This window comes from Catharus ustulatus, chromosome Z (genome assembly GCF_009819885.2).
Source record: "Catharus ustulatus isolate bCatUst1 chromosome Z, bCatUst1.pri.v2, whole genome shotgun sequence".
NCBI lineage: Eukaryota > Metazoa > Chordata > Aves > Passeriformes > Turdidae > Catharus > Catharus ustulatus.
In genome coordinates, this window is record NC_046262.2 from 9,343,083 (window position 1) to 9,359,766 (window position 16,684).

At 43.5% G+C, this 16,684-nt stretch overlaps 1 protein-coding gene across 1 annotated transcript in view; it reads left to right on the forward strand.

The window, feature by feature from the left end:
* The first annotated feature begins 3,152 nt into the window (after nucleotides 1–3,152).
* The window catches only part of LOC117010580 (phospholipid-transporting ATPase ID-like), a 70,146-nt gene continuing 56,614 nt past the window's right edge, over nucleotides 3,153–16,684 (forward strand). Inside the window, exons 1-2 of the mRNA XM_033085182.1 lie at nucleotides 3,153–3,392; nucleotides 10,196–10,274. Of these exons, the coding sequence (XP_032941073.1) occupies nucleotides 10,232–10,274 (43 nt within the window). The 5' untranslated portion in view covers nucleotides 3,153–3,392; nucleotides 10,196–10,231. The remainder of the gene's footprint in view (nucleotides 3,393–10,195; nucleotides 10,275–16,684) is intronic.

Consider the following 16,684-nt stretch of genomic DNA (forward strand, 5'->3'; position numbering starts at 1 on the left):
GATGAGGCTGGGTGAAATGATTATGAAGATTCCATAGGCTCTGGGCATGGGGGATGAGCCCAGTGTGGCTCATCAGAGAGTGGTACCATCACTCATCTGCAGAATGGTACCAACCATGGCAGAGCAGGTCAAGCTCCAAACCTTGCAGTTCAGGAGTGGCAGACTGCAGTTATAAGAGAGTAAAGGAAAGCAAAGACCATCAGTGCTCCTTTTGAAATATATTGGATCATTGGGAAAGCATAAGGATGTCAGTGATTTTAAAAATTGCATATCACGGAGAGAGATTCTCTCAAGGACAGGCATTTGGTTCAAGTCTACATTGTGGGATGCTCCAGCATGTGCTTCTCTCCTGTTTCTCTTCCTATCCTCTAGTTTGCTGCAGTTACTCAAGGGCATTAAGACATCCAAAATCTTACTGGGTCACCAGACATGTTTGGTGTCTGGGTGACCCTGAGATGATCCTCTGCTCTGTCAGCTTTGCTGTTTGGAGGAAGACCAAATCTAATCTGGAGAGTGGGCTGAGAGTACCAGTGTCAGTGAGACTTCAGTTTGTATCTTGATTACAGCTGAAATTCTGCAGAGGCTGAAAGACTGGAGGTCATTTACCCAGATAAAGTCTGTTGAAAAAGTCTGAATGGCATGAATTTAAATCCATCCCACCCTAGTCAGCCCTCTATGGCTAGTGGGCATTGGGAAAGTGGAGGATTCAAAGGAGAAGGAGCATGGTATGGAGGAGGCTGCCTGGACAAGAAGATAGCTCATTTACTGGAAAAACTACAATTTAACTTCTTCCCACCACTGTGGATCATGGCAAGTGACTGCTGCCCTGTTGCATCTATCTAGCTGAATCTCTGCCCAAACCATACTGGCTTCAGGGTACACTCAGTCACCCAGCACATGTGTACACCCTTTATACAGCAACTGAGATTTCAACAAGCGACACTGCAGGCAGCAGTGCTCACTGCCATGTTTGGAAATCTGCAAAAGAGGATGCAAATCGTGTGGTGACTGGGAAGATGCTATCCAGGGAACAAAGTGTAAGGCAAGGACAAGAGAACCCAGAGCTGAGTTCATGACCCTGAGTCACCTCCTGCTCTTCTGAGTGCTTCCATGTGTGTTAAGCTTCCCTGTGTGAGCAGGTTCACTGGAGTCCACAAGGAAAGCATAGCTGAGGGAAATTGTCATGGCCATTGTATGTGAGGTGGATTTTATTGTCAAGAAAAATCCTAAAACAGCCTACTAAACTCAGATATTTTAAAGCCTAAACAAGATTCAAGCCTGGGTGACTTTATGGTTGGTTCCACTTGTGTGTCAAAGGAAGGAGACAAACCTAGCTCTAGGAAGAAAGAAATTGCTGTGGCTGAGGTCAAAGTGGTAATAAGCAAGTATAAAGACAGCAGCAAAGAAAGTAGGAGTAGTGCAGAATGACTCGTAATCAACTGATGTATTAAAATGTCATGAAGAAGAGCAGACGAAAGTTATAAGAAGGAGGAAAAAATGAGGCAAAACCAAGGGGTTCTCCAAATATGTAGAAGGACCAAAATTAATCCAGATCCTTGCACTTTTTCTTGCAGGAAAAAATGTAATACTTGGGTTGTTGCTGTTGAAATGAGGTGTGCGTGGTGATAAAATGAAAAATGGCTAGTGCAGGGGGAATTTCTTCTCCAGTTAGATGCTGTTGAGGTCATAAACATCTGAAAATGACCTGAATCTTCAGGAGATCAGTCCTATGTTCTACATCCCACACTGGCTGTTTGTTGAATGTGTGTTCGAATTAGGAAGCCAATTCAGTGAGCATTGTCTGAAATTGATGTAGCTTGGAATATCCCTGAAGTCATAGCAAAGGGCACAGACTTTTCTTCTTTCAGAAATTGCTTATGGTGCTGGAGTGTCCTCTTCATTGTCACTCTGTTCCTCCGTCTTCATGACCAGCACTGGAGCACTGCAGCTTCCAGAGTCCTCCTTACCTTTCCTCTTGACTACAGAAGATTTCATTTTGTAGAAAATACTCTTTGGCAAAACCTTGACTCTTGTGTCACTATAATTAATCAGCTGATTAATGCATTCAAGTGAGTATGAAATTAATTTTAACAGTGTTAATGAATTTCCCTGTAGGAAAATTCAGACATTTAAGGAAAAAACAGAGACACAAATACACATAGAAATGTTGGAGTTTCTTGTCACAATACATGGAGATGTTCCCGGCAGGCAATACTGTGAACATGACTATGTAAAGAATATGGTGCTTTAAAAATAATTGCAATTCACAAGTATAGGGAAGCTAGAAGGTTGTAGTTGCCCCAGTTTTGGTCTGGAGATTAGAGCAGCTGGCAGGTAAAATGCCACAGGAGTGACGTTTAGGATGGCTCTGTATTGTGAAGGGTCGCACAACTTGGGAAAAAAAGTGAGTATTTTATTTGTTGAAGGTGGCAAAATGGGGTGGGAAGGCTGGAAGGCTCATGAGCATGCTGGGGGGCTCTGGTGAGGAGAGTCCCCGTGACCACACTGCAGTCAGGCAGGTGTCCCAGAGAGCAAGGGAAGGTCAAGCTCTCGGGATGAGCAAGCAATTTGGCGCCGGAGCAATCCTCTGGCTGGCTGGAGGAAGCTCTGTGGTTGAGTTATGCAATTGTGCTCTATGAGGCTTTTCTCTGCAGAGTTTTTGCTACTGACAACTTAGGAAAGTGGGTGAGGTGGAGCCTTGGGATCAGCTCATAGGACTGTGCCTCTGGGTTTAAGGAGTCCTGACCAACTCCAGTATTACAGACAGAGAGAGAGGGGCTGCTGCTAAGAAATGCATCCCCTCCCAAGTTCATCCTTTTTGAAAGCAATTTGATATGCTGGACTCTTTTACCCGATTGCTTTCTTCCTGAAAGCTTCCGCGTCGGGCAGGAGGTAGGTAAAGCGAGCAGCTGTTGCCTCTGGAGTTAATTGGGGTTCCCCAAGCCTAGGTGCTGTGCTCTTCTTCTTTACTCTTTCACAGTTTGTAGCACTGAAGCATTTTATTTTTAAGGGAGCTAGTACACTCTCCCTCTCTACAGGAAACAGAATATAAAAAAAGAAAAGAGGAGGAAAAAAAAAAAAAATTGGCACGGAGCCAAGCCCAGTGACTGAAGTAAGAAGTAGGGAACTTGGAGTAAGTGTAGTTGCCGGGACATTGTCTGTCAGAGCGAGTCAGCGGCGGGGTTTAAGGGTGTCGGAGAGGACAGGCGATGCCCATGTCACAGCGCAGATAAGGTTTGCGTCCTTAGGTGAATGTCCCGGCGCTGCGGCGGCGAGCGAAGCTGCCGGTCCTGGGAGGGGATAAAGCTGCGTGTAAATGAGAAGAGAGGAGTGTACCGGAGTGCTATGGAGGGCAGCAACTTTGTTGCTGTGACTTTTACAAGCCTTCAAGGGTAAGATTTAATGCTTTCCTTCCGCTCTATTGTTTCTCCTGACAGTTTTGGAGTTGAGGGGGGCAGAAACTTGTGGGGATTTTTTTTCAGACCCAAGAATTTTGCGAAGCTTAATCAAAGCGCTCGGGGTTGAGCTTTTCCTACGGGCGAGCTGAGAGACGTCTGGGTGGAGTGAGCTGAGCTGTGCATGATTCCAAGCAGCAGGAGCAGCAGGAGCAGCAGCAGAGCCGCCCGGGGAAGCTGCTATTGTTTGTTTCAGAGGGATCAGACTGCGTTTCTCTTTGGGAACCCGCTCCGCCACAGCTGTTGATTCGTAACTTGAGCGTCGCCGCAACTAACTTAACCAGCGGAGCTGAATGCAGTTTTTTTGACTGCCATCCTGGTATCAGTTTAAAGAGTGTTTTAATGAAGACAGATGGAGGATGTTGGATCATTACTTTAAGACGTGGCAGATAACAGACTGAGCCTGTTTCCCAGCAATTACAGCTAATTGCATTGGCACATTGGAGTGTAGGGGTGGGAACGCAGAGTTTCATGGGTTTCTGTATATATAGATTGGAACAGCACCAGAAAATAGCTGTAGGGCTGGCTCACCTCATCCAGGATACCTCTTCATGTATGGAAAAAGCAGGGAGGCTTCAGGGATACTTTCAGTCTTTGCACCTGAGTCGGTAGATTTAAACCACACTAACCTACACTACTTTTGGAAACCTTGATGCCAGGAGTGACCACTCACAGTGCCTTAAACTCATTCCAGGTTTTAATTCTGCCAAATCTGATTTCAGTCCTGAAAAAGAGCTTCTGGATTCAAAACACACATTTTGGTTGTCAACCCTGGAGCTCACTTTCTGTATTTGCAAAGCAGGGAGTGGTACAACACATGCTATTCCCTGTTTTGTTCTTGAGGTATTCAAACACAAGAGGACGTAAGGGGGGTGGAGAAATGCAAATAGTATGTATTTCAGTGCTGAAAGATTGTTAGTACTAAATTACTTTAATGGCTGAAATTTTTGTGTCTGCTTTTGGTAGGGAAAAGCAAATGCATTGCTCTCTTTGGAATCAAAATTTGGCAACTGTAGTTAAAAGGGGCCCCTTGGAAATACAGCTTTGTGTGGCACATGGTAAGGTTGGTTTGTGCCAGGTGTGCCAGGCCTTTATGTTGATCTTACCAGAGCCTTGGCAAACACTGCACTGTGGTGTCCTTTTGCAATACCTGGTGAGTGAATGTCAGTCCAGCTCCAGCATGGATAAAACAGGGAGGCTGAGGACTTGATGTATTTTAAATCCTTAGTATTTTCTCAGATGTGTCTCTAAATCCAGTGTAAAGTGATACATATTCAAAATTTAGGGACAGAATATCGTATTTAACATCATTACTCCACCAAGAGCAATGAGCAATGAAAACAAATTTTCAACCTTTTTTGTCACGATGCTCAGTGCTTTGGGACCTATAACTCATATGTTGAGTTATTAGTTGGATATTTAGTACTTTAGCCTGAAAAATAATAGAATTCTAAGATCAGTGAGTATTTGTGATTATTACATCATCTAAACACAAATTTTTAAAAACCCAAACTTTGGTGCAAAAACTGACCTGACCTGGAAAGGTGAGTGGAGGTATGATATACTTTCTGAATTTGTACCTGCATAAGGTTGTTTAAACTTTTAAACACACAGGGTATTTGGTGGCAAAACTGACTGGAGAAATCTTGTTGTTCTGTCTAATTCCCCTCACTTCTGGGTGCTTGCTTCTCGTACTACAGCACAATTCACTGCCCACTCAGATCTGATATGACCACTGCCTGGGCAGGAATTTCAGTCTGTACTGAACTACACCCCATGATCTGGATTAAAATAACCCTTCCAAAAATGATTGTATTTAACATGGATCATTTAACAGAGTCAGGGAATTAAATGATAGGAGCAGAGGCACCAAGTATACTCTAATTCATATTAATCATTGAATCTGATGTATCATGTAGCTTTGTCTAGAGAAACAGGGCCAAGAAATGAGACGTTTTCCATCTACAACATCTGCTCTGTATTCAACCAGGTTGTGCCATGTCTCTTCTCATTTTGCCACTCAAGGTTGTGGTGGTGGGAAATGCCTCCCTCCTCCTCCGGTTTCCAGTACAGCCCTCTGTGAATCTTTACAAAATCCACACGTTGTAGCTTTTGCAACTTACCCCTCATGCAGGAGGAGCTTTGCAGTTCTGTTCTCAAGCCAAATCATTGAATTGTGGAATGGTTTGGGTCAGAAGGGACATTAACTATCATCCTGTTCCAAATCCCCTGCCATGGGCAGGAACACCTTTCACTGGACCAGGTTGCTCAGAGCCCCATTCAGCCTGGCCTTGAACATTTCCAGGGATGGGGCACCCACAGCTTTTCTGGGCAGCCTGTGCCAGTGTCTCACCCTCCTCAGGGTAAAGTATTTCTTCCTAATATCTAATGTAAACCTACTCTCTTTCAGTTTGAAGCCACTCACCCTTATCTTGGCATTACATGCCTTGTCAAAAACATCTCTCAACCTGTCTTGTAGTCTAAGTATTGAAATTAGCTCTAAGATCTCACCAAAGCCTTCTCTTCTCCAGGCTGAACAACCCCACTCTCTCAGCCTTTTCTCACAGCACAGGTGCTCCATCCCTCTAATAATCTTGGTGCCTCCTCTGGGCTCACTCCAGCAGGTCCCTGTCCCTCCTGTGCAGGACCCCAGCTCTGGGTGCAGTGCTCCAGGTGGGTCTCAGCAGAGCAGAGGGGCAGAATTCCCTCCCTGCCCTGCTGCCCACGGGGCTCTGAATGCTGCCCAGGACACTTTTGGCTCTCTGGGCTGAGTGCACATGGCCAGCTCATGATGAGCTCAGCTCCCTCAAGCCTCTCTCCTCCGGTCTCGTTTCAAACCTTCTCTTTCGGATTGCCTTGACCCACCTTGCTTCTGTCTCTCTGAAATAAGACAGAATTTGGTTTGTGAGAAAACATCGCTTCCTTATTCAACACCTGTCAAAGCAGCTTCTCATTGTGGATATTGAAATACTCAGAACCCTTGATCAAACTGTCAGTAGCCATAAAGCAGGTGGATTTTCTTTGCAGACATGTAAGCAACAGAGGGACAGTTCATAGAACCCTGCAGGTACAAAAGTGTTCTATGTGAGAGGGGATAATTTATTTGTAGCTTATATCTCCAATTCCATGTAAGTGAAGAACTGGAAATTTGAATTTTAAATAATTTCTGATATAGGTTCTAAAAATAAGGGAAAGCAACATGTGTCCTATTAAGCTGAGGGATTGGATCTGCGTGAGTTCTCAAATACTCTGAGCCCCAGTTGATTATTGAACAATGTAGAGTGCCTGGGGTAAAAAGAAATTTAAAAAATGAAAAAAAAAATCAAGTAGAAAATGGAACAACAACAAAAAGTCCAGAAGGGCTGATACAGACTGTGGAAAGCAACTAGAGGAGACTCAAGCAGTGCTTCACTTTGCCTGACCATATCTGGTGCCAGGGAAAATTAACACAAACAGGAAGCTGCCTTTTTTTCTCTGACTGTAGAATGTGTTTTGTGTGTTTATGGTTTTTTAATTAATTCAGGAAAGGAGGCTATGAAATTGTCCAAAGTTTGAGATGTACTTAATGCCACACAACAAATGAAATATGAGATAACTTTTTTCCTTCCATGACTTTTTTTACCTGGAAGCACAAAGAGAAATTAAAACTGTAATTAAAAATAGACGTGAGTGATAGGAGGCTGATGACCCATGATTGCAAGTTTGAAAGGGAAACTGAATCTCAGATTTAAAATATAGGAAAATAAAGCAAACCAAACAGAGGCATGAATTTTGATTACAGGTGAAATCTGTGGGGGAAAAAAATACCCTGAGGGGAGTTGTTGATAAATACAGGTGCAAAGATGTTGGACCATGCAGGTAGAATTGAGAGTCTAAAATAACCCAAGAAAAAAGACCTGGGGCTGTAAGGCAGAAAGAGCCAAGGTCAGCCAAGAAAGCACATCTGTCTATACAAGCTGTGATAAGTGAGACAAACGGGAGCAGTACCTGCTGCTCCACCAAAGGGGACAACTTCACCATTACTTGCTCGTGTTTCTTTTCACACTGGCAGCTGGTGGTCAATGAACTCCCAGACTGAAAACAGACACCTGCAAGTGTGGCAGTGTACTGTCACAGAGGGGGTATGAGCAGGCAACCTTGCACAGAAGCCAGTCCTCATGAGGGTGGCTTTCCTCTGTAAAGAAGTATGGGGATTAGATGTGAGTCAATAACAAAGCAGTAAAGGAAGATTTTTGCAATATTATGAAAATAAAGGGTACGCAATAGGGGTGTGTCTAGCCCTTAATGCCATCAGCTGTATGCCCATTGAATACTGACACATTTTCAAATTACACTGTGGTTTGGGCAAGTCAGGAACTGAGTTTTGCCTAGAGGATCAGGTCAGCTTGGGAAGGATTCATACATGACTCCTGGGATTTAACTAAGTGGGCAGGTATGCCAAGTCTGTGTGGTGGAAATGATGTACTGGAGAGGTAATTGGCACAAATGGATGTGGCAAAGTTATCTCCCGCGTCTGCCCTAAAAGGTGAAGTTTTGTGGGAATTGAAAGCCAATAAGGGTATTTGTGCTGGCCATGATGGTAACTTAAATTTACTACTGAGTGAAGACAGTTGAGTGCACGCAATCCTGATATAATGCAGAGAAACTGTGGGAACTACATGCTTTCCATATCAAAACACTATATTGTTTCAGTCTTCTTGTCATGCTGCATTCCCACCAGAAACCAGGGTTCAAAGAACCACAGTAATTAACAAAAGCCGTGTGTCAGAGCTGAAGGAAGTTTCAGGTTTTTGTTTGGAAGACGTGAAAGTCTATTGTTTGTTTCATGTTATTACTGCAGAGAGAAAGCTTATAACCACCTTCTCTTCTCTGCTCCCCCAAAAATATAAACATCCTTTTTTCCCCCTCTGCTGAAATTATATACCTTGTCGATTGAGTACACAGCTGGGAGAGGTTTGGTAGCTGGGGGTTGTTTTTCTAAAATGTTTGGAAAATACATGAAGATTCAGGGTTCATTTGGGTCATGTAATCATCAATATGATGATTATAACCAGTTAACCTTCTGCATCTTTGTGCTGACAGTGAGGAGTGCCTTTTGTTTTTCTAAAATGTTTTGCAAATACAGCAACATCCAGAGTTCATATGGATCATGTAATCATCAATATTTTCATTACATCCAGTCAACCTTGTGCTGCCAGGATTACCAAATTAGTGATTATCAGATCTGGTGCTTTGGGAAATCTGAGGTCTTTACCTCTATGTGTGTGGGGAGTGTGTCTCACTCTTGACATCCTATGGGGAGCTCTCTGTCCTAGTTAAGGTTTTGTGAGACATAATAGTAATTCTAAAACGTGAAAGAAATATTTTGATAGTGATAGACTGAGGTCAGAGATGGAAAGTAAGTTTGGTCAGCAGGGTCAAGAAAACTTTACGTTGTGACATCGCATATTTGAACTTTAAGTGGTTTGGCTTCATGGGCAGAGGTGGTACCAAAGCATTTGTCATGATGAGCAGAAACAATTGGATGAGTGAATAGAGAAAGGACATCTTCCAAGTAGAGTGGGCACAGAGGGACTCCCAAACCCCTCACTGAATTTAGATTCATGCAACTGCAGCTGCTAAATATAGCTTTGGTGGAGTAACTGGAGCAGAAATTTGACATAAGCTAAGATTGCAGAGTTTTCCTTCAAGTTTACCTTTATTTTCTGAAAAGACATGAAGCCCAGGCTTGCACTGGTGGTGTTGTATCAGACTTGCATTTGGGCAGTGGAATAGGCTGTGTTTGCATGCGTGTTTCCAAAATATGATGTATTTGCTATTCCTGTCTCCTTAGGCACCCTTGCTCTGCACAGATAGCATAGGATAAAGTGCGTAAACTACATTCTGTCACCTAGAAAACTTGTTCTAGATACACTGTGACTCTCTCAAGTGTCTCAACTTGCCTCGCTGACCACTTAAGCAACTGGTAAAATTCTCCTGTTGGTTCAAGCTGCTGGTCACAGAGCAATGCCAGCTTTCTCATGTTCACAGATCCTCTAGGTTGTCAGCACCAACATCACCTTCAAATCCTTTAAATAAACTTGTCTGATGATTGGGACACTGAAAATTTCACTACAAGCCAGTTTTGATGTGATTTTTTTAAAATGCTCAATTCCTCTGCCTATCAGGATACATTCAGTGTTTTAAAAGCAATTTTGGTGCCTGGTCTTAGCTTCTGGGCCAGGTAGTTTACAGCCAGTGGAGGAGAAATTTTATTCTAGTCTGCCCCAAACATGCAGGATGACCAGCAATGGACAACAGTGTGAGCCAGCACGTGTTGAGCAGAGGCGAATTTACAGGAAACCAGTGCTTCCCTCTGCTTCCTCCTCTTCAAGGAGGCTGGTCTTGCTCTGGGCAGACACGCAGTTCCTCTGTACCTCAAGTACAAGCTCTGGGTGTGTATTTCTCATTTTCATATAGCTCCAAGATAGTGGGAATGTCCTTTTCAGTCTCTCCTCCAATGGCTCCTCCTTTGTGCCATGTCAGGAGATGAATTGATCAGCATGTCCAAGGTAAGGTATCCCACAGATGCAGTGCAACCTGAAGACCTAAGATTGTTTTGTATTTTAATGCATTCTAGATGATAAACTGTGGCTGTTGGCCACAGTGCTTAGGAATTTGTTTCCTCCATTTATTTGGCATAGAATTATATGTATGTGCTGCTGTATGTGTTGTGAATTGCCTTCTCTTTTCTCTTGCAGAAGTTCCATGGAGTTGGACTAAAATAAAGTTTTGGGATGTCTCTATTTGGATTAAAATTTGGAAAAAAGAAATTGAAAGGTGAGTGTGGTCTGGTAATGCATTGTCTTGGGAGCAAAGGAATGTAAATACAACACATGTGCAAGTCCTTGAGCTCCTGACCCAGAGCAGGTGGGGGAAGATACACTTTCTTTCCTTTTCCTGCATTTCATACTGCTTTGGAAGAGTGCTCTGGACTGAGAATGGGGGCACATCTGCCACAGGACCAGCTACAGAATTTGTGCACTGTTGTGACACATGACTGCCTTGGGGAAGTTGGGTTTTGGTGTTTTTTTAAAATACAGGGATCCTGTGCGGGTGTGGGTGGATGAGCAATGCAAAGGTCTGATGCAGTCTTTGGATGATGAAATGTACTCGTCCATCTCAAATTCTGTGTTCAGTTTTGAGCCCCTCACAAGAAAGACTTCGAGGGTCTGGAGTGTGTCCAGAGAAGGGAGAAGAAGCTGGTGAAGACTCTGGAGCACAAGTCTTATAAAGAGCAGCTGAGGGAGCTGAAGAGTGTTTAATCTGCAAAAAAGGAGGCTCAGGGGAGACCTTATTGTTTTCTAAAACTACCTGAAAGGAAGCTGTAGTTAGGCAAGGGTCAGTCTCTTCTCCCAGGTAACAAACAACAGGACAAGAAATGGCTTCGATACACCAGGGGAAGTTCAGATCGGATATTAGGAAAAACTTCACAGAAGCGGTTATCAAGCATCAGAACAGGCTGCCCATGGCAGTGGTGGAGTCACCATCTCTGGAGGTGTTTAACAGATGTGTAGAAGTGGTATTTAGGGACATGGTTTTGTGATGGAGTTGGCTGGGTAAACAGTTGGATTTGCTGATCTTGGATATCTTTTCCAATCTAAACAATTATATGGTTCTATTTTATGATGGCAATTACCCAGATATTCCCCCCAACCAGAAATAGGAAGAAGAGTAGAGACATGCACCCTGAGAGCACGTGTGGGTGCACCCTAAAAGAACCAGTGTGCAGTCTCTGGTCAGGGATCCAGGCCTGCAGACATGGTGAAGAGGGAAAGCCTCTAGCCTTTCCTTCCAGGGTGTTCCTATCTGTATTTTATGAATGTGGAATTACTGCCCTACTTGTATTTTGACAACCTCTCTGAGCTCAGAGGACTGAACAGCTTTTTCCCAGGGGTTTATTTTTGCAATTGTGCTGCTATTTCCCCTTCCTGGACCAGGGCAGACTGTGAGCCCTGGTGTTAAGACAGGGGCATCCGTTTGCTTCTCTGACAGTCCCAGGAGAAGAGGCTGTGATTGCTCCCAGGGAAGCATCTCTGCCAGCCCCAGATTTTTTTTACCCCATCTTGGCTTTGCAGGTGAGGGAGCACAGGTTTGTCTGTGAGTTACCATCCAGTCAGGGCACTCGCACTTGTACAGCAGTAGCTGATCAGATTATCAAAAATATTCTGTTGCTATATTAGGAAAGTGTTGTGTTTTGCCTGGACCCGGGCCTATGTTTTAGCAGGGAAGGTTAAACCCACTCACCCTCAACCAAGTATTTGAGAAACTCAGATCTTCCTAGATATAAACCCTGTATTTTATTGGGAAGAATAATTTCTTTTCACATCTTATCATCAGTTCAAAACCAATGAAGGCAAACTGGAAAAAGTTCAGAGGCTAAAGGAAGCAGAGGTGATCAGGGAATGAGGAGCTTCCATAACAGGAAGCAGAGAGTGTTTTCTCCTCTTGTGTTTTTAATTATTTTGCCTTGCAGCTCCAAAGCTATGATTGTTCCTTGCAAACATTTAGCTAGGCGTAAATGCCAGTGTTGAAATGCTATTTTAATCCAAGAGTTTGTACTTCTTTGTGTTTGTAGAAGTCCAAACGACTGTGCTGCCTGAGAGCAGGCAATGCCCTCCCACAGGGAACATCACATGTGCTCATCTTGGAGACACAGTACTGCTTATGGAAAGACCAAATTTCTGTTCCAAAAACAAAGCTGGATGATGTTTAACCTTGCTGAAGAGCCATGCTCATGATATGACTTTTATTGGAGGGAATGGATTACCTCAGGCATCAGCTGCTGGACCTGGGGTCGGGACTGCTCCCATGAGATCCAGCATTTCTCCCCAGCAAGGCATGGTTTCCACATGAGCTGAGATGCAGGTGAAATATGATAGGTATAGTTTAAGAGGGCAGGTTACATGGTCTTAAGTTTCTTGGAGATAAGGGTCGGCTTTTTATAGTCTCAAGTTCTTTATAGAAGTTATCAGCAGTGTAACTAAAACGCAGCTCATGTTGACACACAAAGATGCCCAGAGGAAACCAGTTGCTGGATAATGTTGGTGAAGCTGTTCCAGCTGAAGCGGGGAAATAAACCTCTTAGATAAGCAGCAGAGGTGTTCCTATGGAGAAGGTGCCTGAGATCTTTTACACTGTGGTTTAACCTACAGTGAACATGGGTGGAACAGAGAGGAAGGGGGGCGCTTCTAGTTCATTGACTGTGTGGAAGGTTGGAGATGGCTGATAATTGTGGAATATCTCTATTCACTGGCTTCCTCCCGTGGCAGTTTAGTTCAGCACTGGAGCTTCATACCTCGAGGACAGGGATAGGCAGGTACTCTCCATCAAAAAAATAGGAATAGAGAGCAGGGAGAATTCATCCACACAGATGGAAGAGCAGTCATTGTTGCAGTTACATCTCTGTAAGCCCAGCATCAGGGCATTGTGAGAGGAGGAAGAAGGTTATAAACTGATCTAGGGCTTTTGGAAAGCTCCACTGAGTTTTCCTTCTTGCTGCTCACCAAGGGCTTGGAGCAGTCAGGCTCTGGGCAGAGCTTGGCAACTCCTGAAGAAGGCAGCCCATGACTCGCATGATGGCACATTGAGCTCAGCTGCCTTCTGGGATCGCCATTCTGGTCTGATAGGAAATGTCTCACCACAACAGACATGGAGTATGAAAAATGTATTTATTTTTACATAATTTCCCATGAGGGAAATAACTGTGAATTGAAAAACTTCACAAAGTTAGTTTCAGAGCTGTATTTATTTTTATGATTTTTTGCATCACTTCCTATCACTGTGCATTGCTGTTATTAACAACATGTGCAATTGTGTTAAGCTGTGGTATTTACCAGCATGTCTAGCAGATACTGTTTTCTAGTAAAGGAAATTGTATGTGCCAGCCAGTCACTGTCAGACTAGTTTTCAAAATAAAAACAAAAGACTATTTCAGCTGCTTTTTTTGGCATGCTAATATAAGTCAAAATATTGTGAACTACTACCAGAAATAAAACCAGGACACAGAGTGATATAAAATTCTAAACTGGGAGGGGAGGGTAAAATCAGTTTTTCAAAATGAAGAAAGCAAAATTTCTACTGCTAATGTATTTGAAAAATGTATATGTCATTCTGAAGTGGACTGAAACAAATACAAAAAGATGTAGATGCTTCTTGAGAATTAATTTGTTGCCAGGCATTTTTGAGACATGATGAGTCCTCACCTCTGCCCAGAACCAGGGCAGGTGCCTGAGACATTGCCAGGAGTAGGAAAGGAAGGGAAACCAGGACTGGTGTTATTCCAGGAGATGGGAAGAGAGATGAGTCAGCCTATGTCCCTTCCTAGAAAAACCTAAATAGGATCATAAATGGGTTTAAGGTTATCCAACACTCCTTCCATCTGTGTCCCAAGAGTGCTATTTGACCACAAGTGTTGCACACACTGGGCAAATATGGGGCAACCTTTTTGAGCTGTCTTTTCTTCTTTTCTTATGGTGATAATATAAAATGCTGCTTTTAGAAAAGGTCAGGGTCTACCACTGAACTTCATGTTGATATTAAAAATTTACTAGGCCTGAGGCAAAAATATTTCCAGTTCACCCTCAGGGTTTTTTATTTCAGACCTTTCATCTGCTGTATGAAAATGGAGGAATGAAAATGGTATATCACCAAAGTGGGCCCTTTGTTAGTGATTCCACTAGCAAAATAATTTGGCTTTCTATACCAGGGATATATGGAATGTTTTACCTGTGTGACAAATTCCACTATGTGTGGTGTTTGTTTGGTGCTTAGCAGGAGGTTCAGCTCAGTACCAATCACCAAAGACACAGTCCATGACCAGAAAAGTGTATTTCTTGCCTTTTGTCTCTTCAGGAGGAAGGAGGGTTCTTGTTTTTTAGAGGCAGAAATACATAATAAATATATTTATTTAATAATGGAGGGACAGGAAGGATGAAAGAGGGCTAAACCCATTGATGACAGTGTCCCTGTAAGGTCATGATGCATGCTTTTTCTTAATTAAATGCCTCACACTCAGCACAGTCTACTCCATTTCTGAGATGAAAATGCTTGTTATTGCCAGCATAAATCTTCTCCAGCCAGGGCAGCCAGAAAGTTTCCACAGAATAGAGGCATCTGCGCATTAAAAATGTGGATTTGTAGCATGGAGTCCAGGTGAGCCCCTCCTATGAGTCAGTAAAAAACCACATTTGTTTGCCAGGCAGCTGAACATGTTCCTGCTCTGAGCCGGGCTTGGCTCTGACCTCCCTCTCCCCGTTTCCATCCCACTGGTTTCTCACTGCTGCTGCCCCAGCCACACTCGCTGAACCCTGGCAGGCTCTGGCTGCAGCTCAGGGCAGGGATGGGCTTTGGTTTCGAGCAGCAGGTGTGCAGCACTGCTCGGGTTACAGCATGAAGGTGACACTCAGCTAATGAGGGCCTGACAAATATCCCAGACTGGCTGTGAAATATAGATATTTAACCACTGTGACCCTCAGACCTGTCATATGGCTCCTTGTTTCACCAATGCATCCTCTGATCCATGTGAGATGATGAACCTTTCGTGTAAAGATCCCTGGCTTTGGTCTTGGATGAAGTTCATTTGTTGCAGCTCTGACCCCAGCAAGGCACTGCTGTGCTACAAATGTGAAATTCTGTGGTATCACTGCTGTAAGAAATAATCCCATTCTCTTTACCCCAGTGAAAGGGACTCTACCCAGATACAGCACCTGCAAATCAAGACATTTGTTGCATTGTTCTTCCACCCCAAATGATTGCAAAAATGGGCAAATATTGCTTTAAGGTGCAAGGAGATTTAAACTACTGGCTTGTATAATAATCTAGGAGAAAAAGATTTTGGTTTCCTAACATAGTATATGATTGCTTGCCTTCTGCCATGGAGTTGCCTTTCATGGAGACTGTAGTTCTCAGGTTTTTTTGAGAGGAGGACAGAGGTACTGACTCACCTTGGCAGGTTTCAGTTGTTTGTGCATGAAGAGGAGCAGTCCCGCAAAGACCAGAAAACACGGCCAGGATTTGTCTGCCTGTTAAAAGATAGCCTCTCCTGGATGCTGGGTGTGAGGTGGCCATAGTCCAGAGGTGATACCAAAAGCTGAGCAACACAGTGATTATAAGGTGCCCAAAAGTAGGGACAACAAAATGAGGGAGATGGGACAAGGAGGAAGTAGCAGGAGACACATCATGAAGTATGTGACTAGAGAGGGTCTTCTGAAATTGCTTATATGAATTACAAGTCCCAATAGGGTAAGTTCCCTTAAAACCAGAACAATGTGTTACAGATTTCACAACTTGGTAAGGATAATAGCTTTGCTAAGAACCACTCTGTAAGGGAAGCTGGGGAGATGAGTCCAGCTCCTGGATGCCACTCTTTGTAGCTGGTCCAGGACAGAGTTTTTGCTCTTGAGGTCACTTGTTTAAAGGGTGGAGGAGAGATTATTATTTTTACAGAGTTTATGCTGTGTCTGTTCTGTTGTCAGGGTTAGTTACGCAGGCACTCCCCTAATTGGGCTGTGTTCATTTCGCGCATGAAGTATCAGTGCCTAGTTTGTATAGGACTTGGCAAAGCTAGGCAGATCTTAACCTCCCGTTTCTTGGAGCCACAAGACCCAATATCTACAAAACTTTTCCAGTACCCTGTTGAAAACACTTCTTTGGCATATGCTCCTTAGCATAAACCAGGAACAAATTTCCAGGCTGTCTGACCAGATCTTAAATCTAACCTTTTGCAGGACTTTTCCATGCAGCAGTCCTAAAGAAAGAAGGCCGGTGGGCTGGCCAGTTACATTTATAGCTGATTTTTTGGCATGGGTTTAATTTTATTACATACAGATGTTATTCTGAGGTTTTGCTTCTAAAACAGTCTGCCTGAAAAAACAGGCACTTTCCCAGTGACTTGGTCTCAGTGGTTAGACCAAGAACTGGGCACTAAGCCATATTTATGTACGCCGAGTTTCCACTGATGAATAATTTAAAATAGTTTTCAGTGGCAGTGAAATGATAACTTGGAGCACAAATACCATTCCTTCTTTCCAGTGAATGCAATTTGCAGAAGCAGAACATTTGATTTACTTAGAGATATATTAAAAAGTTTCAAGAAATGAAAAACTTCTCATCTGATATCCGTACAGCTTCCCCCTCCCTTTTTCCTCATTGCTTTCAGAATCAACAGGGCATGATAAGACATGCATGCT